General features: G+C 48.4%; 1 protein-coding gene across 2 annotated transcripts in view; it reads left to right on the top strand.

Annotated features, from left to right (window-relative positions):
* The first annotated feature begins 5,351 nt into the window (after positions 1 to 5,351).
* LOC146806082 (START domain-containing protein 10-like) overlaps positions 5,352 to 24,823 on the top strand; it is a 321,747-nt gene continuing 302,275 nt past the window's right edge. The window contains exon 1 of one of the 2 annotated variants that reach the window (XM_085623402.1): positions 5,352 to 6,378. In XM_085623402.1, the coding sequence (XP_085479528.1) occupies positions 6,220 to 6,378 (159 nt within the window). In that variant the 5' untranslated portion in view covers positions 5,352 to 6,219. The remainder of the gene's footprint in view (positions 6,379 to 24,823) is intronic. The other variant, XM_085623403.1, reaches the window with a different exon arrangement.

The raw sequence follows: 24,823 nt of genomic DNA, 5'->3' as shown, positions 1-24,823 counted from the left end.
TCACACTGGCTTGCGTTTTTTATTCTAAGCTGCGTGATTGCTCATGTTTAAAATGCCGACATGTTTCATTGCCACTGGACAAAAACTCACGGCAACTTCTTCAGGGCGTGGGGTCTGTTCATTTCACCCTGCACCTCTGTTTGTCAATTAAAAACAATTCGGGATATTGCCCACCATGGGCATACCTTTACCCTTGAGTCCTTGTGACTGTATATATGCATTCAAGGCTCCGCTTGTTCCACTCCAATCGTGAGTCCTGAAAGCGTCCGTGTCTGGCGTTTACTCATTGGTTGCTGGGCTGAGTAAACGCCAGACACGGACGCTTTCAGGACTCACGATTGGAGTGGAACAAGTCGGCATTTTAAACATGAGCAATCACGCAGCTTAGAATAAAAAACGCAAGCCAGTGTGATCTAGCTCAAAATTGCGATATCATTGTATATCACGATGGGGTTCAATATGGTGCACATACTATAGCACAGTTCTTTTTTCTTTAATCACATACCCTAGCACTTGTACAGTCAATTATTGTTTTTCCTATACACATTTCTCGCTTTTGGAGTGTTGGTAGCTGATGATGAGATCTTGAGGTAGCAGGCGAGTACCATCCTGCTTAACCCTCCTTGGTGTTGCTACCGTGAGGCACCAACACTCCCGTTCACTCTTTTTTCATCACGTTTGGGTGTTGGAGACACAAGTTTTTAGACGCATTGATAGTCATCCTGCCCTACCTCGTATACAAAATATTTATCTATCCTTTTCTTTTCCTAAGTGAGCTACACCGACGAATAGCATAGATGAAACATTCGCTTGCTTTATAGATTGTCTAAAATGTATGACAGCAGGTACGGATGTATGAATTACTCGCACACAGTGTGAACAGGTCCTTTTGTATACAGCAAACAAATCCAAACAGTTCTGGCTGACCGCGGTGTCGCGGGCCAGCTGCGGTGTCGGGAAGACCCGCAAACAGTACCTTTTAGAAATGCAGGGCGTCGGCGACCTCTTGTTGAGCTTCCGAAAGCAAAGCATCCGCAGGCGTGGGTTCCGGAGGTCGGAGTCGTCGGGTCCTTCGAAGTCACACGTGTTGCAGATCGAACTCCTCTCTGTTGAAGTCAGGAGCGCTGGCGTCGGCAGGCGTCGGGAGCTGCAGTGCGAAGTACAGCGGTGCAGCGTACGGTGCCCTCAGGTCGCGGTATGAGCAACGGCTCGGTGGTGGCATCAGATGGCGTCGTCGGTGACACCAGGGTCGCAGTGCGAGGTGAAGGCGGTGCTCGTCGCGTTGCTGGCAGGTCACGGTGCAAGAAGCGTCGTCGTCGTGGTAGAAGCACTGTCGACGACTGACTAACTGGAGTCGATGCTGCCGGCGTTGGTATGCCAAGGCTGCGGTGCGGGATGAGGGTGGTGCGTCATGTAACTTTACGAGCGGTGCCCTCGAACCACGGTGCAAGCAGCGGTGTAGATTTCGACGTGGAGCATCGTCGTCGGGGATACAAAGGCGTCGTCGCGAGGCGGTGCGGAGTGCGGTGCCCACAGGTCACGGTGCGAGCAGCGGCTCGGTGGTGGTGTCAGCAGGCACCATCGGTGAGACCAGGGTTGCGGTGCGGCATTGCGGCGGTGCCCTCTGCGGTGCCTTCAGGACACGGAGTCAGTAGCGGCGTCGTAGATGGCGTCGGGTTGCTCTTTCCTCTGTTGCAGCACAAAACACACAGTATCCAGTGCTGAGGGCAGAAGAGCTTGAAGTCTTTGCTGTTCCTGAGACTTCTTGAACAGGGGGCAAGCTCTACCTAAAGCCCTTGGAGAAACTCACAAAAGTAGATTGCAGAAAGTTCCGTCCAGTCCTTTCACTGCCCAAGACAGAAGCAGCTACTGCAGGCCAACACAGCAAAGCACACAGCAATGTGGTATTTCCTCCTCACAGCTTCTCCTGCTCTTCTTCTTGGTAGCCTTCTTAAAAGAGTTCTAAAATTCAGGGGTCTGGGCTCCACTATTTATATCCCAAAATCCTTTGATCTCTTAGGCAGAGAGTGTCTGTGCCCAGCCAGAACCAGTTCTGCCTTCTCTGGTGTGACTTCCTGGCAGGAGGTAGAGACGGCATTGTCAGAGGCAGACCAGGCCCTTTGAGTTGCAAGGAAATCTCCTCCCCCTTCCCCAATTGCAGCCCAGGTCTATTCAGTTCTTTCCTGACCCACCTAGACTATCTGGAGCCACTCCTCCTCCCCAGCCTTATGTCATCCAAAACCCAGACAGGCAATCCACATTCCAGCAGAGGCACATGGAATGACTAAGCTGGAAAATACCTACTTTCTAAAAGTGGTATTTTCAAACACAGAATGTAAAAATCACCTTCACTTAAAGATGCATCTTTAGATTCTGAGTTCAGGCATACTAAACTTTATTTCCCTACCTAATTCCTCGGGCCAGTTATGTTTATAAGATGTTATAAACAAACTCCCCATTTTGTCCTATGGGGAACAGGTAGCCTTGCAATAGTGAAAAACGAAATTGGCCGTAATTCACTATCGGGACATGCCACACACACCAGGGCATGTCCTACCGTTCACATAAACTGCACCCTGCCCAAAGGGGTACCTTGGGCCTACCTTAGGGGTGCCTGACATGTTAGAAAAGGGAAGGTTAGGGACTGGCAAGTGTGTACACTGGCCATGTTGACATGGCAGTTACAAACTGTGCGCAGACTCTGCAATGGCAGGTCTGAGCTACCTTTTCAGGGCTACTCACGTGGGTGGCACAATCAGTACTGCAGGCCCATTAGTAGCATTTGATTTACAGGCCCTGGCACACTCAGTGCACTTTACTAGGGACTGACAGCTAAATCGAATATCCAATCATGGAAACACCAATCCATAACACAATTTACACAGAGAGCATGTGCACTTTAGCACTGATTAGCGGCGGTAAAGTGCCCAGAGTCCTAAAACCAACAAAAACAGGTCAGGGAAAAATAGGAGGAAGAAACAAAAGGATTGGGGATAACCTTGCAAAAAGGGCAATTTCTAACAGCCGGGTCCTCGTGTGTTTCTGCTCCTGTCTTGTGGGTCCAAAGCAACTTGTGCCGGGTGTGAGCACCTCACACCACCCTGATGTTTTCCCTAAAATCTCACACTTGTAGTCTGACAGGCATCATAGAGAAGCAAGACTGCAATTACCTGCATAAAAAGGTACAAACCAAGACAGGTAGAGTTACTCAAACTTACACGGTACAACTTGAAACCTCTGCTTTGGTGCAAAGGTATTCTAGACCTTAAAACAGGTTTTAATTTGTAAAACAATAAGTGCCAGGGCTCTGGCCGGGAGGCCAATGCAGCTGGCACTACCCATTGCCCCTGCCATGCTGCCAACGATAGTAACAGCACAAGTACTGACCATCACACTCTTACAAGTGTGACAATTCAGACTATTTCATGCTCCCAAAGCTTTAAGAATGGCTTGGGCGACAGGTAATAGTAATTTTTAATGATTTTGAATGAATTGCCTGTTGTGGTCATTTCCAAATTAGCCAGACGGCACCACCTTGTGGCTCCTTCCACAAGCGCTGGCGTTGAGAATTAAGTGCCAGTGCTGAGCGCCGAAAACCACCGGTTCAAATTAAGCACTGCCTTGAAAATACCCTTACATTAGTAGCAAACAGAAGTCAAAATGTGCAGAGGAGCGGCGGTTGCGATGACGTTCCCAAAGTTGATGAATTTGATCAAAACAGTTCCCATACTTTTTATGTGATAAAAGTTGAGTTGCTGCAGGTTGAAAAGGGAGAAGAAGTGTCCCCTCTCCTGTGAAGTGAGAGAAAGGAGAGACAGGTAAAGGTGGAGGAGAGACACATGGTCGGATAGGTAACGCGGGCAATGCCCGAGGGGCCGGTGTCCAGTTCAAGCTGTGGGGTGCTTTTTTGAGCAGCCTGGGGGCCGATTTGGGTGGTTTCTGTGTTGTGCGATGCTGCCAGCGGCCCAGTGGGTGCCTGAGTGGCCTTTCTGGAGGCAGATGGGTGTCCATTGCCTCCCTTTTGTCAACGGGCAGAGGTCTCACTCCCTTTCTCTCGCTGGGCCCGCCAATTAATACTGGGCCTGAGGAAGTGGCCTCACTTGTTTTCAGGTGTAGTTCACCAGTGTGAACTATTCTGTGCTTTCTTTTTTTTTATCTAAGTAAAGTTAAGAAAGCATGCCTCTGTCAGAGATCCACCCCCCCTCCCCTTCTTTTTATTAAACTTCCCCTAAACTGTGTTTTGTGGAAAGGCAATATGCAAATGTGGGCCGCTTTTTCTCTAGCGTGCCCGGGCCGATTTTTAATCCCAATCCAACCCTGGAGGGACAGCTAAAGCTAAAGGAGAGACAGCTAAAGAAGAAGCAAGCCTTTGCTCCAGGCTGCCCGAAAGAAATGTACATTTGTGCAGTTGGTTTATTGGCAAAACTGAAGGCTGCTTGGGAGCCGGTGTAGGTTTTAATTGCTTGATAGAAACTGGAGTTTGCCCATTTTTAGTAAACCTATAAAAAAAAGACTAAAAATAGATACACTGAGTGCATTACTAAAAATGTTTCAATGGACTCTAAACATTTAAGCAAAATCTCTTTTCACATTTTGGCGACAGCTTTTGAGCAATTTATGCTGTGTGTCTTACATGTTTCAAATTAATGACCTACGTAGTTTACTGTGCTTTACGTCACGCGCTTGGACATTTTAGCACTATAAATGCACGTCACTATTTAGCCAGGGCACCGACCAGGATGCAAATCAGTGACCGTTCGGGTACCCCCATATATATCAGAAAAATGCATTTCCCACAGATTTTTTTAAGTTCCTTGTATTTTTCATTTGTGGCGTGTGCATTGTATTATATATGCAGTTATCCTATAGGTCATAGGCTAATAAAATCTTTCCAGAATATTTTGTTAATTTAGGGACTTCTCTCACCCCGCCCACACTCGCTGGCCACGCCCCCAGTTTCCATACTTTCCTTAATGCCCCTCGACCGCTGGTAGCAAGTGAACCCTGCGATGTCAGAAACCTTAAGACATTTCTGACTTTTTAGACAACACATTCCATAGTAGCATCTTTGAGTCCGCACTTCCCGTGTTAATAACAACGGAACTACATGTCCCAGAATGCAACGTACTGTCCGTTGGCTAGACAGCCCACTGCCCAGGGGTGGCACAAAGTGTCACGGGTGGCAGAGGGCCACTTGGCAGCTATGCCAATATTTGCTCCACGTGTTCCTTCTAATTTCCCTCCGAAAGCGGCCCCGTCAAGTGGATAAGAGCCGAGGGTCTCTAGGACCTGCCGGAACGCCCTCCCCGCGGGTGTGTGTGTAAGAGCCTGCATGGGAGTGTTTCTGGTCTGACAGACAGGTTCACCTCTGTGTGCATCGCCGCCCTCCATCCTGGAAAACAGATGAAACGCAGCCCTCCTGCTGCCAGTAGGCTCAGACGCACGGCTCACGGCTGCACCTGCTACCAGCACCCACCCTGTGCTCTGCGGAAGAGAGGACGGGAAGTGGGTGGCAAAGGGGAAGCTCGCCTGTTTCACCAGCAGATTTTTCCTAGCAGCAGCCCCGGGCGCCCTCCTCCCTCGCTCCCCATCACTTGATGCTGCTGAGAGCCACCTGTGGGCTGCATAGAGGGGTCGGAGAGCTGCCCAGGCGCGGGGGGCGCAGCCTCCTGGACCACAGCGGGTGAGAGAGGAGTGAGCTCTGCCTGGCAAGCACGGAGGATCCGATTTACCCCTCGCAGGGAGGTGCCAGGCAGCTGCCGCCGAAGGCTGCGTCTAGCCTGGGGAGGAAGCAGCAGGTGCTGGCGCCCTCGTGGGTCCACCTTCGCCTCATCTTTGGCAATTAGACTAAAGGAAGCAATTTGTGAGCCCACCCTCTGCACAGGATTTGGGGGGACACATCCATACTTTGGAGGGCTTGTTTATGGAGCTTCAACATCTGATGATCTCGGCCCCCAGCTGCAATTGACTTCACTTTTATTCTAATCATTTCTGTAAAAAATAATCGGTTAAAAAAAAAAACCCTAAAAAACAAGGTGCGCTGGGCTTATTACTTGCGCTTTTGGTTCAAAGACTTTCAGGGGCCCTTGTGTCCGGGAGGGCCAGGTTTGTGACCCTCATATTGGAAGCTTTCGGCTGCCCCTTGACTCCCGTCTACATTCTTTGGAGCAGGTGAGGTTTCGGAGGGCCGCCGCGTCGTGTGACCCTCTGCGCCACAGGATGACCCGGGAAAGCGTGCAGATCCCAGATGACCGGGACTTCAGCAACTTCCGGACGGAGTGTCACTCGGAGGAGGGCTGGACCCAGACGTACCACAAGGGGGGGATCACGGTGTGGATTCAGATCCTGGAGGAGGAGCGGGCCCTGCACAAGATCAAGGTAAGGAGCCAGGGTGAGCCGGGATCTGGAATCGCAGTGTGTGCGGCAGGGCCGAGGCGCGCTCTTTTTTCTCTACTTCCAAGTCTTTCAGTGTTCACTGATATTTTATTTTTTCCTTCAACCTATAATTTTTTTGTTTCCCTAATATTTCCTTTTAGCCAGTTCTTTCCTGCTCACTTCTTGCTTTCGCTCTTTCCTTATTTACACAGTTTTCTTTCCTTCTGCCTTTCCAAGTTTTCTTTCCTACTTTCTTTCATTGTTCTACATGGCACATAAATGCAAATTGGTATTCTAAGCATCCCAGGCTGTTGTTACCCATGACATGGGCAACTTGGCACTACCCACTCCTGTGTAGAGAATTTCCCCTCATTCACACCCGAATCGGAGAAGGTGAGAGTTTGCCTGATTCTTCCCTTGCATAAGGCCCGAACCCCACCAATCCTAGACCCCACCCCTTTGGTCCCCAAGTGGTGTGGACGGTAGCAGCCGGCCTTTGGCGTGTGCCAGCCGGGCCCGGGGCGCAGACCCTCGGCGAGGCGCTGCAGTTCCCCACAGCAGGCGCCCATGATGACTTGGGTCAAAAGAAAAGTGTGGCGGGGGCGCCACATTCGGTTTCGCACAGGGCGCTCTCTGAGTATACAACGTACAGGTGCGCCCCTGCTTCATTCCAGCAGTGGGCAAACCAAAGAAGGTGTATGGCCAGTGACCAGTGCAGTGCAATGCAAACTAGGACTTGTTTAACATCCTCATGCGCCTGCAAATCCCAGCATGCTGTTTCTTCTGACATAAAACCAGGACTGGCTACAAGCCTTGACTTGGCCCACTTGATAGTCCAAGTTAAGAGGGAGAGTTACATTCGATGATGACGTGTCGCTTTGAAGTTAACCCACATCATTCTTTCTACCTTTGCTTTCTTTTCAAGATCTGAAGGGTGTGAATAGTTACTCCAGTATTCTTTTTCCATTGCACAGTGAGTTGCCATTCATTAAGGTTGTCAGCTGACTTGTCACCGAGGACCGGCTGCTCTTTTCTGGCCTTTTCTCTTACAACTGTTTCTATTGGGGTAGGCTCAAGGCTGATTTGCATATGGGTGGGTCTAATCTGAGGTGTCATGGTGGGAAAAAAGAACGGATGGAAAGAAGCTGGAATGCTGCCCCGAGCGATTGCCAGTGATTAAACAAACTGGAAGCATTCTCCACATCACCTTTTGTGCGTTTGCTTTTCTTTTGCAAAACATGGTTTTCATGTGGGTTAGTTCAAATGGATCCACTGACGTATAAACAGGACTACAACTCCCAGAATACATAAGGTTGTCAAACTAAAATCTAGGACTGGAGCCTCAGCCTTGGCAACTAGAGTCACCTGGTAACTTTCCACTCTATGTTGGCCTCACCCAGGCTATTAACCTCTGGCTTTCGTTTAGCAAATCCATTCATTCTTAGAACATAGTTTTGTTTGCGGCAATAGAACCACTTGAATTAACAAACTAGAGTACACTGATTTGTAAAAGAAAAGCTCCGGATTAAACCAAATTGGGGTCCATATGGGCTTGAGCCAAGTGGAGACCCTAGACGGGCGCTCTCAGTAGGGGTCATTCAGATTGCTATCCCCGAGGGATGTGGCGCTGCTTTTGCAATTTATGTTACGGCCTGGTTTTACTTAATACATGTCTGAGCCTGCAAAACTGCCCAGGGCTTAATTTAAGTCGGTGGTTTCCGGTACTCCGCACTGGCACTTTATTATCAACACCGGATCTTATAACAGCCTGCCACATGGTGGCGCTGTTTATCTGATTTTGCGAGGAGCACACCAGTGGTTTAATAATTCAACATATATTAAAATCACTAATAATTGCCACCCAAAGCTTTAGGAGTAGCTTGGGCGGCATGTTAATCGTTAATAATGTATATTTAAAGTCTGAATTGTCGCATTTGTATTTGTGTAATGTTAGCTGTGATGGGACTGTCCTCGGCAGCACTTTTGGGGGCAATGAGTGGTACAAGCTGGAGTGGCCTCCTGACGTGGGCCCTGGCACTTTTTTTTATTTTTTTTTACAAATTAAGTACTGGAACCGCCCCTTCTCTTATGACGTTTTTCACCTGATTAGAGCAGGTGTAAAATGTCCCTGGAAAACAGCCAATGAAAAGGACCCTAATTTCTGGTCCCACGTGCTCCTATTCATGGTGGAGTCAGTAACTTGCTTGGCCAGATTCCACACTGCCTGTGGTGGCCGCCCCTTTGAAGGCACAGAGATGTCCACCCGGCAGGGGGTACGCCAGCGGGTGGTCCGCCAGGGGAGTGGACGTTCTTGAGTGGACGTTCTTACCAGCTGCCCGCGCAGCTCTAAATCGAGCCCATAGTATCCAATACTGTGAAATAGCTTGGGGGAGGGGCTAATGAATTTACGCACGAGGACACGTGTTTTGTGAGTTGGTGCATGCTTGTTTGTTTGTCAACCTCGGGCAGTTCTTCTTTTTATCAGGTATTTGATTTTTAGAATGCGCCAACTGCAAGGAACCAGTGCCATGCTACTTACCCCCGCACTTCTGTGAATTAGCTGTTCCCCACTTTTTCACCTCATCCTGGTTTTTGGACCCCACCATAGGATATACTGTTTCTGAACCTGCACCTCTTGAGACATGGTATGATCCTGCTATAATAAAAGTGTTCTCTGTGTCACTCCCCTGTTCCCTGCAGTTGGGTGCAGAGACCCCTCTGTGCCTTCAAAGGAGGCCGCAGTAATAGTTTACTGAGCGTCCCTCCAGTTTCCTGCAGCTGCTCAGCAAACTTTTCTGTTTCACAAAAAGAAACTCCCCAAGTGGGAGTTTGTGATTGTAAAACGAAATACCAAGTACCCGGACACCCTCGCATTTTTCTCCCAGGGCTTGAGGGGTCATTATTCCCTTTCCTGCTCCACAGTGCCAGGCCTTCCCTGCTGGTCCTGACCAGTAAAAGTACAAAAGATGGTTCCCTCTAAATGGGCAGGGAGTCTGATGTACAAACACCAACGACCCAAGTGCTTTGGACAGCCGCAGAAACGTCCGCTGGGGCACCGCCAACTGTAACTGGACGGTGCGCCCGCCCACACGCCCGCCTCTAACTCAAGCGAGTGCGCCGTCAGTCTGGCTGACGTTTGTGACCGAGTGCCCTGTCTGCCAAGCTCTAAATAACTCGCATGACCACAAAGTTGTTACACACAGACTAGTGCATCAGACGCTTTACTGTGAATTATGTCATGGAAACTGTAAACTGTACATGACGAAGTTTCTAAAACATGTGCCCAACGCCCCCATCTTCTGCTAGCTGCTATGAAAGCTCATCCGGTCAGCACTCGGGCATCGGCTAAACTTGAACGACCTAAACACTTTTAGCTACTTTTCGGAATATTTCCATCCTGGTCTTTGACGTCTTGAACAACCGCAAAGTCCACCCTCCCGAAGCCCGTCATCCGGCCCTGCAAACCGCGCTTGACACAACATCTTTTGTTACTTGGGCACACTGTGGAAACGGGGTGCGAAGTCGCAGACTTGCACCCCCTGAATCTCACTGACTAAGCTCCCCCTGAGTGTATTACACATATATATATATATTTCAGGGCTTGATATCTAGCGGGCTTCCTGCCGCGCTCCTTTTTTTGAGGCGTGTCTCTTTAAGAGTGTCGGGGTAGCAGTCGCCGCCGGTCGCAAGCCGCGCAGTCTCATAAGTGACGGCAGCGTATGTCAGCGGGTGACAGCGAAGGGCTTTACTCGCTGCGCGCTCACGCCTGAACGTCACTCCGCTCGGCTGTGAGCTAATGCACCTCGCGCTCTGACGGGGATTGTCTGCCAGCAGGAGTCCATCAGCTACACTACAGCCACCGGGATTTCTTTCTGCTGAATGTTTTATGTGCTTGTGGGTTTAGAGCTTTGACACAGATTACATGAAGCTTTGACCGTGCTTAATTTGTGCCAGTGGTTACCGGTTTTGGGCATGAGTGAATGCATGAACGAATGAACAGGCATTTGTAAAGTGCACTGTTACTCCAAGGAGTGTCCGGGCGCTCTGCACCTCTGCCCACACATAGAAGGCATCCGCACTTATTTTAGGGGCTGGGACCTATTTTTCACCATCAGACAAGGACTCGGAGCAAGAAAGAGAACGGCGGAAATAGGAGCAAGGAGGCGGAGGAGAAAGATAGGAAAATAGTGGCAAAGTGAGCATGCAGGGATGAAAAACAACCTGCAAGAGTGAGATGAAGAGGCAGGGAGTGTCTGCTGGTGGAAGAATGGGGCGTGAGGTGGAATCAAGACCAGATAAACTTCATATTCGACAGCACCGTCGGCGGACTCCTTAAAAACACTTGGGGCCCTTTCACATTTTTTATTTTTGCAAATCGGGCACTGCCTAGCTTAGTTGGCTACAGTCACCTCTTTCTGTAGAAGAACCGTGCAACTGGCACCCTCCGACAGGAGAGCCATGCAACTGGCACCCTCCGACAGGAGAGCCATGCAACTGGCACCCTCCGACAGGAGAGCCATGCAACTGGCACCCTCCGACAGGAGAGCCATGCAACTGGCACCCTCCGACAGGAGAGCCATGCAACTGGCACCCTCCGACAGGAGAGCCATGCAACTGGCACCCTCCGACAGGAGAGCCATGCAACTGGCACCCTCCGACATGAGAGCCATGCAACTGGCACCCTCCGACAGGAGAGCTATGCAACTGGCACCCTCCGACAGGAGAGCCATGCAACTGGCACCCTCCGACATGAGAGCCATGCAACTGGCACCCTCCGACAGGAGAGCCATGCAACTGGCACCCTCCGACATGAGAACCATGCAACTGGCACCCTCCGACATGAGAGCCATGCAACTGGCACCCTCCAAATCCCCCAGGGCAGAACTAAAGATCTGATCTTTTTTCCTGAAATTTAGACCCCATTTAACTTGGGCACATAGGTCAGTGAATAGTTGGGCTACTGGAAAAGGCTGCCCCTAGATCTCGGGTTTGTTTATTGGTGTCAGTTTGGGGCTATTGTTACTGTAGCGCTTCTGTGATTGTGTGTGTCCATTTCTGCAGCGGCTGTGAGTTTGTAGTGGGTCCTTTCCTGTGGGGCCGAATCATAAAGATTTTTCCAGGAGTACCTCTGACTTGGGCCTGGAAAAGTCACAATACACTCGTGTGTACCCAGGAGGCGAATCACAGAAGAGCAAAGGTGTGTGACCTCGGGGGGCGCTCATTCAAGACAAAACACAATAGAAACAGAACAACGCACAACATCAAAAACCTAACCTGAATCAAGACAATGGGAAGTGCTTAGGGTAAAAAAAAGTTGCGTAATATCTGTAATAGGCACTAAAGATACCCGAGGGCGCATCCGGGTTCACAGAGTTGACTCTAAATCTCAAAGCCGGTTACAACAGATGTTGCGTTTAAGTTCTCATTTGCTGTTCTGTCTCAGTCCTATTGGCAGAGTGTTCTGCATTTTATCTCCAGGCACTTTCAGCATAACGCCCCCGCCCGACCCCCCCCCCCCCCATCTGCTAAACTGTTTCTGGGTGCTGATAACTTTGCTGTTTGTTGGAGTGGAGGTTTCTGGTCGGTGGATGGTGCAAAAAGACCTGTGAGATACTAAGGTTGGGGAAGCGGGGCTACTGTTTTCCAGACCAACTAAAGCCCACTGCATGGAATATGTTGTTCTGAAGCAAAACAAACCTAACAGGCGAGTGTGAAATACTGTTGTTAGGATTAGCAAAAGCATTTGATGAACTAGGAGCTAGTCTGTGTTAGTCTGTGTTTCTTAGGCCCAGTTTTGAGCTCTGTGAAGGTGGGAGTGTCTTAGTTGGGGGGCTGGAGGGGTGTACAGAGTTTGGGGGCATTGCTCGAGAAAGCATAGTCCATGCCTATGTTTTTGCTTCCTCCATCTGTGGTCAGGTAGCCAAAGAAGCTGTGTGTGTACAGCCTGCCACAGGGTGCAGGTGGCCTGCTCTCTATTTGGAGACAGTTTCCAGATGTTAGTGTTGCAGTGAGGTAGTCACATTGAGCGAATCTGACTTTCATATGAAAGGTGGAGGTACCCAGGCAGTGGCCCAAGAAATTCAATGCAAATTCGCTACCCAGGCGGCTGCTAGTTGTTTGGGTTCACACAAGCATTATCAGATGCACTGCGCACACTGATTTGGGGAGCCAATGTAGATGTGCCTGGATCAGGCATAAATGGTGCATAACGTGCACAGATGTACCCAGCGTACATCATCACGCTGTCCAAGAACTCCACCCTTATGGCCTCTGCCTGGCAGAGGTTTCCTGAATGGATGGACCTGAATTGCCTCAAATTCAATGCGGGACAAATCTGGGTTTTGTCCCTGGGCAATCGGTCGCACATCTGGTCTGCTGCTTGGTGGCCCAAGGAGCTGGGCCCAGCACCCAATCCTAAACCTAAGGCCAAGAATGTCGGCTTTTGGGCGGATGAAAAGCTGTCTTTTGACTGTCAAATCTCTGAAGTTGCAGGACAACGCTTCAGACTTCTCAAAATGCTGAGAAATATTTTGTTTCCTACCTGAGTTGGGTAGAAAGACAATAGTGCCGGCCTTGATTGTGTGTCGAGGCTTGACTGCTGCAGTGTTTTATATCGTGGAGTTACACCTGGTAGGATCAAGAGACTCCAGAGAGTGCAGAAGACGGCGGCCCGGCTCCTACTGAGTCTGCTGAGGCGTGCCTCTATAGGGGCTGCACTCGAGCAGCTCCATTGGCTGCCAGGGAGGCCGAGATCCTCATTGAAAGCCTGTATTGTTGCTACAAAGCTCTGAATAACAAAGGCCCCCGGTACTTGAAAACATTGGTTAGACCTTACGTACCGCTGAGGAACTTGAGGTCGGTTGGAGAAAGGTTGACTATTGTTCCCAGAGTTAGGAAAGTGCGCATGGGCGGGAGCTCGTGTTTTAGGTCTCGCTGAGTCAGCGCGCATGCACTGCTCGGAGAGACTTTAGTAAGTGAGGGCTTAAAAAAATGCTACCGCCGGCTACAGCTTGCAGTGCATGTGCGTGGACATTCGCAAGCAGTGGCCGGCGGTAGCATTTTTCCCCCCAGCTTTTTAGCCAGCTTGCTAGAACACGCAACAAGCACATGCGCGCGCATCCCTTGCGTGTTTTAGCGCGTCATTCGTGAGACCGTAATCAAGATTAAGTAACTTTGTATTTTCTAGTACTTTAATTATGTTAGCTGGCATCCGTATGCAGCCCCATTTCCTTCTTTCCACGGAAGACTGTTAGAAGCTCATAACAAAGGAGTTTCATTGCCTCCTTAATCAAACCGGTGTCACAACCAGTCTTATCGAAAAGGAATGCAGACATCCCCGTGCTTTGCTCAATCAGAATTATATAGTGAGTCGCTTCACCCCTGCAGCCGACCTAAGAACTTCTGGGGGTTGTACCAAACGTACCTATCAGGGCAGGCGCTTCCGGAAACCAGTCTGCTTCCCTCTGAACCGGAAGTGCCGGGGCAATGTTAAATAATCTACTCGATGCAAGCTGGATCTGTGGTGTCTATGTGCGTAAGTTCTGATAGACCTGTCTAGCAGGTTAATTGTATTCATAGCATTTGGAGCAGTTTCTGAAACAAACACTGTACATTTCTGCTGCGACCATTGCTTGTTATAACAAAAAAGGTTTGCATTGCTTATTATACCAGTGAACTTTTGTACGTGGATATTTAGGAATTTCCACTTGTTATGTCTTCTTTGTAAAATATGACATGTTTTATATCGCAGTGCAAACTAAAAAAAGTAATAAAATAAAAAAAATTCCCTTGCTTTGTTTAAACGAGCATTGGCATAGCCAATAGGTCTCGCCTTTGGAACCGTATAAGTGTTTAGTTATCCAGCACAATATCCTTGGTGCAACAACATCAAGTGTTGCATGGCTAAACACTTATAAGGTCCCAAAGGCGAGACCTATTGGCTATGCCAATGCTTGTCTACCTAGCGCCGAAACTGTGGAATGCGCGTCTCCCAACAGTTCGGCAGGCCCGGTCAAAGTGCCTTTTGAGGAAAAATCTTAATACCTGTTTTTACACGTCAGGAAGTAAGGGGGCTTAAAACTGTAGGGGGGCTGGTGGATACCTGGGTGTGGTGGCTTAGTGGGCTAATGTATCCACTGTGGGGGCCTGTGTTCGACCTCATAGTCACAGGTTAAAATCCCGGCTGGTCCACTCAGTCTTTCATCCTTCTGAGGTTGATAAAATGAGTACCATTGAGTTGGGTAACAATAAACATCTGTTATTCAGTGCCAAAATACCCTTGGGTGAACGTGTGCTTTACAAATACACGTTATGTTACCTGTACCTAGCGCTGGGACACCTCATATGAGGTAGCTATGTCCTCTAGAAATCGCATTATTACTATTTATTATTATTATTCATTTATGCAGGATATGTGTAAGAAGGAAGGCCATGTGTGGGATTCTTGTTGGAAAAGGAAACAACTGTTTAATGAAAACAGTTTAAAAGTTATTTACTTTTCCTGCACTTGCATACATTATACAAATGTAGGTTCAGGGTTGTGACTACCATTCATTTATACACATACATTAAGACATGTACTAAATGTAAATTCTATTGTGTACTTTGTATGGTAAACGCATCCTTTTCCATACTGTACACATGCAGTCGGTTACGCTAGCCCACTCTTTTCCTATTCTGTCTGGGGAGGTTGTAGAAAAGATTACCGGCGATTGGGGGACCTCTTCAGGTTAAGCCAACCATAATGCCTTTTGGGCCAGATAGGTCCCCGGGATTGCAATTGTTCTACCATTGTGTATCTCATACCTGGCTAAAGTGGCAGAAGTACCCATATTTCTCCACAAAATAAATTATTCAAGTTGATCACTATGAACCTCAGGTGAATATAAATATAGCTGACCGTACTTTTTTGTAGCATGCTCTAAAGCAATCTGATGACTTCTTCCACAGACTTTTAAACTTTAGGGTTCATCATAACCTACTTAAGCACTGCACCACCATCCATTCAGAACCCCTCCTCAATCTTATGTTATAAATAGGCTATCGCCCCTGCTCTGATGGAGGTTCCTACAAAACTAGAGGAAGCCGCAACATGTTGAGGCATCTTCAGGCACCATTGTGCATAAGTCATCTGTTTATTGTAAATAAATTGGATATCTATTGATGGACATCATTATTTATTTGTTTTTCGGCACAAATTTAAATGGCTTTTTTTTTTTTTTTTTTTTTTAAATCAATGAATTGAGGATTTATTTATGGTTTCCTTTTGTATCAGTGTTTGAATGTTCTAGGATACATATATCTTGTACTAAAATAATAATTGGAGGCATGATATTTGAGATAATATGTAGACCCGTTGTCCTCACACCTTCAAGCCTGCTAGTAGATTTAATTCATTGGAAAACTACAAAGAATCCCCACCCCTTTGCACTTGTTGAAGCCATCATCTTGTGGTACTTTGCGACTGCGTTACCAAGCAACTATGCGCTGGAAGTGTTTTCGTGTAGAAAATGTGCATCAAAATAGCGAGAGGCTCAAACATAAATGTTTTATTTGTTTGACATCTTAACGTGAGACATAGAAGATTGATGAGAACTAGTCTGTCAAGACGTGATTTGAGACTCGGAGCCGTGTGTTGTTGACAGAAAAAGAGAGAAGAGAAACTTCTTTCTTTTTCCTGAAGCCCTCACCCACCAACCTAGTTGGTGGCATGCTTCATCATCGGGCCCACCTGGTGACACCGAGTGTCTCCTAGGTGTGCTACTACGCTTGTATTACAGCGGAGCTGGTATATCACTGAGTGTGCAGTGAAGGTGACGTGAAGGTGAAGTTAAAAACTGTCCAGTGGTCCCATTCCCCAAAGGGATTAACTTTAATATTTGGGCCTCTGGCAGTAATGAAAACAAGGCGATGGATGAAGGTGGAGTGGTATTTAAGAAACTCCTGCGTCCAGTGAATGGTCTACATGTTTCAGCCAGGCCTATAAAATATACTGGCTTTCCTCAGGACCTAGAAATGTGAAGGGTGCGGTCTATACTATCTATTTTGAATGGATCGGGATATGTGTAGCACACGCTAAGGTGCTCTACATGTGAGAAGGCAGTTACTTCTCAAAGCATACACTAGCAATTGGCTATGAATGCCCCATGAGATTCCGGCAGAGGTTCTGGCATGCTTGAATGCTCAGGACCTGCTTGAACACCTGTGTTGCTGCGTTGGGTCTTCCTTTCCACTGCCTCTCGCATTGACCCTGCTTGTTGTATAATGTAGTGTAATGTTATATGCAGCGCGATTGTTGGGAAATCTGAAGCTCACCCCCCCCCCCCCCCCCCAATCCTATTGACCAAGCTACGCCTCTGTGCAAAAGAATTACTACATCTTATCTTTAGAGTAAATGCAGCCCCTGTGATGCGGCATCTGCTTGGCATGTGGCCTAATTTCAAGGAAATGTTTCTGACTCCTAAGACTGGGCCCAAGGGTACCATTACAATCACTCAGGCCCCAGCCTTGCTTTCAAACGGTAGCTTCTTTAGAAGTGGGCGGGCAAGCAAATTAGCAGGGAGAGCCCATGCATGAGCTGAGCCATGAAACTGGCATGTAAGTATTACAACAAAATATGTGAATCTCTTTACAATTCAAAAATGTATTTAGTTAAAATGCAGACATTTTTACCATCGTTTTTTTTTAGATTACATTTCTGTATCAACAGGCCTTTATTAAAAGCGATGTCTTAAATTTAGAGTGAATTTAGAAACATTCATGCCCTCACCCTAACAACAATGCTAGTAATGAACTAAGAGGCAAGTCAATTGTCATGTGCACTCTTTGTGGCCTAGATTCTTATTGCACAGGAGCAACATTGTGGCCTATTAAACCAAACACAAGAGTAAGGTTTGCCAACGATCACACAATTTGTTCAAGCAGGGATGCCAGAATTGATACCAAGTTCTCCTTTGACATAGTGTAATTCTGCCACCAGATGGACATCTCTTTATATCTTCTGTTTTACACCAAAGGTTAATGTGTTGTCTCTAATTCATGGTGCACGAGGCTTGAGCGTGGGTGGCAAGCAGAAGCCACATTCAAGTTAATTTCCATGTGTACTTTATACGTGGCCTAGATTTTTATTGTAGATGGAGCAACATTATAGTCCACTCAAATAAGAGAAATATTTGACTAGGTTCACACCATTTGGTCAAGTTGGGAAGCTGGGATTGTAGCGGGTTTCAGCTTGCACATTGTGCAGCTCCTCCATTAGACGGGCTTCTTTTTACTTCTGTTTTACATCAACGGGTAATGCTTTGTGTTTAATTCTTGCCACATGAGGTTGGAGCATGGGTGGCAGGCACAACCCACGTGAAAATCAATTATTGTGCATCCTACATGTGGCCTAGATTCGTATTAAATATGGCGCGACATTACAGTCTATTAAATCACACGAGTTATCTGCCTAGGATCACCACTCCTAGCTAAACCCCTCTTCAGCTTTGGATTATTCCTGTATGTTTGTGAAAGAGAATAGACCGAAGTGTGTTTACGTGTACACTGTCCACCTGAACCGATGGGTTCATGTTTGGTCAGCTCCACAGATTGATGCACACTTATTTTCCAACTCGTAGAAATCGCATGCTCGTTTCTTCTCTCATTCATGCTGTAACTGAGTATTTTTCCCCTCAATAAGGGCAGTTTTGCATAATCCTGCTTGCTCCATAATGACCCAAATATTTTAGTTTTTGTGCAGAAGTATCTAAATCTGTCACACCACAACAATAATGGTTTCTGAGCACTTGAAAGTATCTTCTTTATTTACCAGCTTCCAAGCACGACATTTTTGTAGAGCTGTGTTCCTTGAAAGGAAGACAAGGTGCTTTTTTAGGTCTCGCCTGACCCAGCGTATGCGCTGGTCTGGCGAGACTTATTGAGAAGGCTTCAAAAAGTGCTACCAGGCAAGCCTGGAGCTACAGTGCCTGTGCGTGGGTGCGCGAGCCGCGCTGTACCGCGATTTACTTTCACTTTAGCGGCCGATTTGCATAGTCAATAGGTCTCGCTTTTGGGACCGTTATAAGTATTTAGTTATGCAACTGTTGCATGGCTAAACACTTATAAGGTCCCAAAGGTGAGACCTATTGGCTATGCCAATCCTTGTTATATAGAGCTGGAGATTCTGGAGCGCGGGATATGGTCACACAGGGTAGTTGTGCTGGTATGATGCTCTTAGGTCTGGCCAGCTAATGTAATTCAGAGTTATGTATGAAAAGAAATATTATGTGTGCTTTCAAAGGGCTGATTCCTTCAGTAAGAAGTTGGTGACTAGGCAAGCCCATAGGTCAGTGTTACTGGAAACAAGTAGGCCTTCTTCTGGGTACCAGGTTGGCAGTGTAACATATTTACGATGTGCAAAGTTCTTATTAGCAAGTGTAGTCTAATATAGATTCCGATGAGTTGCTGTAGTTTGTGGCATCACTCACTGTTCTACATCTCCACACTAGAGTACATTTTCTATGCAAACTAGCCGTAATTCCTTCTGAAGGCCAATTTCTTGAAGGTGCTAGTTGGGACTAGAACTGCTTGTGCCCTTTTCTTGTGAGATCACTTTATCTCCATTTTCTTCTTCTTCTTGACACTGGGCTGCTTACACTTATTGTTATAGGAGCTAATCACGCTTGCTATGAAATTACGGTGTATTCTTTGTGTGGGTATTGTGGTGGCACAGATTCCAGGGTGAATGGTGGGCAGAAATGAGCCCCTCCCCTTTTTCCGTGACTTGGCTGGATTGATTAGGGAGTTTCAGAGGGCACTAAGCCCTCGCATTTGAAATGTCTTGCGAAACATGTTACTTTGCAACCAGTCCTTTCAGAATATTGTATAGGGGCGTACAGTGACTGTGCCAGTGTAATGCTTGGGTTAAACTATATTGTTTTGGAGAGGCTAGGATCCAAACACCCAAGCACTGCCTATGCCACCTAGTCAGCCTCACTGTATCAGGCATAGTGATACTCTGTCTGGCCTTAAGCACCTCACGCAATTTAAAAAAACAAAACAAAAAACTTTCTGCTGTGTACCTTTTTAGCCTCATATAAAAAATGTGGGACTCTCTGAATGTGCAAAGGAGCTGGAATTTGTAATTCTCAAAACTGGGCGTGTATTTTCTATTTGGTTGATTTGCCTCTGGCAAAAGGGCAGTTCTAGCAGCATGGGAGTCATATCCAGCCTTTCCCAAACATTTTTTCATTCAAGCTTGAGCCCTACTCGTGATGCCAAACATCATTCTGCTTTCAGGGCACTGATTAACCTCCTGGCATCAATCTAGCAGGCGCTGCTGATGCTGTTCACGAAATCGGGACACTTTCAGAAGCACTGCAAAGCCATCAAGTAAAGCTTCCACGAGATAACCAGCTTATCAATCCTGCAGTAAGGACAATTGAGAAGCTTAAGGAGTTCCCAGTGAGACACAAAAAAGAGGCTGAACAAGTCACTGAAAGTTGTTTCTTTAAAGGAGAGCCAATCCGCAGTCCCGAATCACCTGGTCGGGTAAAAATAAGACCAATGGTATCAATCCACACAGGAGGCCAAACCACATTGAGAGCCCAGTGCGTGAAGGCGAAGAGAAACTGCAAAACCTCTGCAGGAGATTGCCTCTTAATTATAAACGCCTATCAGAAGCTTTTCAAGACTATACTGGCCGTAATCGAATGAGATTCAGTAACAACTGCAACCTGTTTTGAGGGCAATAAACACACTGCCGGTGACTTCCAGCGACTGCAATAGGTTTTTCGGAGTTTCAAACCTGATGATGTCACCCGTATAAAACTGTCTTGGTATTGCACGTCATGCAGATGATACTCCGTCTAGGAAGGTAGACCCTACTGTCCATCACAACGAAAGATACGCAGATGCATGGGATATCTTTAAGCTACTTTGTTACCCACATGGTAGGGGTTCAATGATGTAAACTGTCTCACCAACTACTCACTTCTTCTGCTTAAACCTCCTGTGGCATTAAGGCATGGTCCATAATTTTTGCATTAATGTGTGCAGAACATTTAGTTTCAACTGTATCTTTGATAGGTCAATTGTTTGTCATGCTCAGAATACCAGAAGTAGTCTGCACTTTTTCATTTTTTTAAATAATGGTCAAAATGTGCAAAGATTTTCAGTGTATTTATTGATGGTATGCTTGGTATGTAAATACATTTTATAGTTTTGATATTCACAATTGCAGATTCTAGCATTTGTAATGCAGAGGCATGTTTAGTAGGCCTAAAGTGTAGCACTTAGTGACTTGCACACGTGTCACAAGCTTAGTTCCTGATCAGCGTTCACTTGTTATATTTCGTAATGCGCTCAGATATACTTATGATAGACCTGCTAAACATATGTGTGAAGTTTTAAGATCCCATGTAACTTCTTGTGATGTCAATTCCTGTGATGTCACTCCCTGTACTGTCGCACACTATGATGTTATGCACCCTGATGTCACACACAGTGATATCACTTGCTTACTGCTGAACTTGGTACTTCTGTGTTTTTTAAGCCCTTGTGCTTGGTTTATCGGGATGCAGAAAAATTAAGCCGGACTGGGTGAATTTGGAACACCCGACATTGGGCAACTTGAGAACTGTTGTCGGTGACTAAGACCAAGGTCGGGCTGGCACAGAAAATTGGCCCAGGCACCAAAATCAAAGTTGCTCACGTTAGTGAATCAAATGGCTAAAAAATGTGGCCGACGATTTCAAATCAGGGCAGATTTGAACTTGTAGCTGTACAGGTGTTTTGCAAGGTATGGGGGAGTGCATACATATCTGCTTGCTGCAGGTGATGTTTGCTTTAATATCAGGGAAATCAAAAAGTAAAAAACCGCCCCAGCAGACATTTTTAAACCGGCATAGAAACCGACAAAAAAACTGGCCACACAGTTACCCTTTCAGACCAGCCCTTCTGGCACTGGCTTATAAGCCAGTCCGACACTGACTAAGACACATGGTCCCACGACGGTGATCTTTGAGCTAAGAACAAAACCTTGGTTTAGTCAGAGTTTACTTTGGAAAGTGTTCACAAATACACTTAAACACGAATTGTGCAAAATGTTCTGGTTGTGGACTGGTGTTTAGAGTCACAGACACTGAAAATGTAGCTGTCTATTAATCTGTAGTGTAAAACAGTAGTGGATCTGCCAGTAAACTGGAAAGGCCTGGTTTCAAATCACAGGAGGGGCTGTCTCCCTCTTTCAGCCTTCCAGGTTCGATGATGAGCACCATTCAGTTATCACTACAAGTTACGGGTCAAATCAAGATTACTAGATGTGCTGTGACTTCAGAGATCTGGGGGTCGTTTCACCCGGGGACTCTGTTAGCTGAAAAAAAGGTCTCATCGTCAGTCTCAATTGTAATCCCTGGTAATTCCTACCTTCTCCTTGGCCCAGACACGTTTAATGTCCCCCGTTTCAGTAAATGCAGGGTGTGCTATTTATCAGGGAAGAAAAGGCTGTATTGGTAATGAGGCCTGTATCGGAGGTGTTCAGGAGGGAAGAATCCACGCCAGGTTTTTCTAGAAACCCACTTGTTCTTTAGATTATTTCACTTTAGATTTACTTTTTGTAAATTAATCTCATGTGGGTATATTCAAAATGTAGCCTGGGTGGGGCCCCCCTATTTCCGACACCTCTTAGTCATAGCACCAGCGATTGTAACCGCCAGGATATCATTTCAAGAATATAACTGAGGGACAGAGCAGTTCACTTATTGCGTCTACATGTAATTATAAGTATACGAATGAATTATTAGACATAAAGATGACAGTGACCTGTTGGACAGGCCACACGAAGGGCTTGCTCCCTCCCCGCACGACAGGGCCCGAGCTCCGGCCCACCAGGCATAACCCACGAAAAGCACCTGTACCCCGTCTCCCGACGGATCTTCTGCCCTCGGACCTCTACTCATCACGGGGCCCAGCCCCACCGGCTCCCCCGGCCGGTTCAAGCCGCCATCTTGGGCCCTGCACCACGAGGCCGCGTGGCCTCGCCCCGACCCTAACCCCGGGCCTGACCGGCCCCGACATCCCGGCACCACCATCCACCCGGGAGGTGAGCGGACCACTTGGCAGGTCAATGGGAGGATGAAGTGTCAAGAGCTCTTCCCCCGCCAGGTGCCGATCGCCTCCAGCTCCCCCAGGCGCTGGCTCCACCCCCTGCTGGGTGTCTGGACACCTTCATCCCGGGCCCTCCGACCTCCAAGTGCGAGGGTCCGGACATCAAAGAGCGCCTGCCCTATAACTGGGGCAACTCCGGAGCAGGAAAGCAGTTGTATCCTGGAGTCGAGAGACACCGAGAGAACCTTGACGGACTACTGGCGCGGCCGTAGCCCGCTCTTGTGAACCATCGTCCTGCCTGCTGGCGCTGCCGCGGCCTTCTGCAACATCCATCCTCGTCGGGACCTGCTGGCGCTGCCGCTGCCCGTTGTAACGACCATCCTCACCGGGACCTGCTGGCGCTGCCGCGGACCGTACATCGACCATCTTTCCGGGACCTGCTGGCGCTGCCGCGGACCGTGTCCCGACCATCTCGACCGGGACCTGCTGGCGCTGCCGCGGCCCGTACCAACTAAACCACCAAGCTCGAGGATTGTGAGCTAGTCATCATCTCATCCGAACTACCTGACTGGTAAACAGACTGTCCCGCTCCCCCTTACCCTGCATTGAGAGACTTGAATCGAGGGGACCCCTGAGTCCAGACCTCCTTGTACCATTCAACCGTACCTTAAGAAGTGCTTATAAAGAACACTGAACCTTATCCGTGTGTGGTATCTGTCTGTGGGGGGGGGGGGAAGTTACTTGTCTGTACGATCGCTGGAGACGGCTCTCCCCGGAGACCTCTCCTCCTGACCTCGGCCGACCCTCCCGGTCCGTCTACCCTTTCTAACATTGGTGGCCAGCGGCGCGATCCGAATCAACGCGTAATCGTACAGAGAGTAGCTCACCCCACGACAAAAACACGATGTCAGCCAAAGATAGCAGCTCCACCGAGAAATTCCAAATGGATAAGTTAGAAGAATACAACCACCGCGAACTGAGACAATTCTGCATAGAACTTGGCATTGCTACCACCGGCCTGAGTACCAAGGATGATCTAAAGCACGCCCTAGAGTCGTGGACAGAAACTGGGGTCGCCGGACCCTCCGACCAAAGCAGCATCACACCAGAGGGGAACGCCACGGCTCCCGAGGAGCGGGGAACGGGCCTCTCGCAGGAGGAGATCCGAGAAAGAGAAAGAACCAGATTGCACGAGTTGGAAATGGCACGACTCAAGATGGATGGGGAACTCAAGTTAGCTGAACAGAAACTCAACCTCGAGCATATGCGGCTCCGAGAAGAACGAGAAGAGAAGCAGAGACAGAGAGAGCTGGAGGAGAAAAAAATAACGCTCGAGCACGAGCGCCAACTAGCGGAGATAGAACTTCGGAAACAGAATAAAGAACTGGGGGTGCCTGAGCGACCACACACCCCGGGGCCAATCGAGAAAGTCCACATCCCCAAGGATGTTGTGTCCGAGTATGTCCGAGAAGACGACATACAACAGTGGTTTAAAGCCTACGAGATCGCCATGACCTCCCACCGGATCGACCGGAGTGATTGGGGAGCCGGACTTTGGGGGAGGTTTGTCAACGAGGGTCGCGATGCCCTACTGCAGCTCCCAGATCACCAAATGTCGTCCTACGACCACATGAAGGCTGCCCTCCTCACCCGCTACGGCCTCACACCCGAGATGTACCGCCAGAGGTTCAGAGATTGCACCCGGATCCCAGGTACAACTTGGGTAGAATACGTGAACTATTTTAGCCGTGCCTTCGAGGGTTGGATCAAGGGGAGCCATGTCACCACCTACGAACAACTCTTTAACCTTATGGTATGGGAGCACCTGTCGAACAACTGTTTCGTCGAGCTCAGGCAGCACCTCCTCGACAGTAAGCTGACTGACCCCCGGCAGCTCGCCGCCGAAGCTGACCGATGGGAAAGCACCCGAGTGGGCCGGAGGGGGCCACACGAACAGAACAGAAGCAACCCAGGCCAGCACCGTCCTCGGGGAGGAGGAGGGGGCCAGGGGCGAGGGAGAGACGCCTTGCCAGCAACACCCGTGGCCAGCACCCCGCCTCCGGCCGGCCGGGGCAACCCCCCGTGGCGTCCTGGGTTCCGAGCCAACGTCACGTGCCACCGATGCCAGCGAGTCGGCCACTACGCCAATGACCCGAGCTGCCCGCAGAACCAAACACCCAAGCCCCGCCAGGTAGCTGCTGCCGCCCTGGGGGAAGAGCGATTATCGGGGGAACCAGAAGAGTATGAGCCGGCCCAGCAAGAGTGGGAACCGGCCGCCATGGTCCTGGCGTGCTTAGGGGGAAGAGACATGGTCCCACGGGCTCCCCTACCCGCTAACACCAGGAAATACGGTCAGTGGGTG

Source organism: Triturus cristatus, chromosome 8, assembly GCF_964204655.1.
Source record: "Triturus cristatus chromosome 8, aTriCri1.1, whole genome shotgun sequence".
Lineage (NCBI taxonomy): Eukaryota > Metazoa > Chordata > Amphibia > Caudata > Salamandridae > Triturus > Triturus cristatus.
This window is presented reverse-complemented; position numbering and strand designations above follow the sequence as displayed.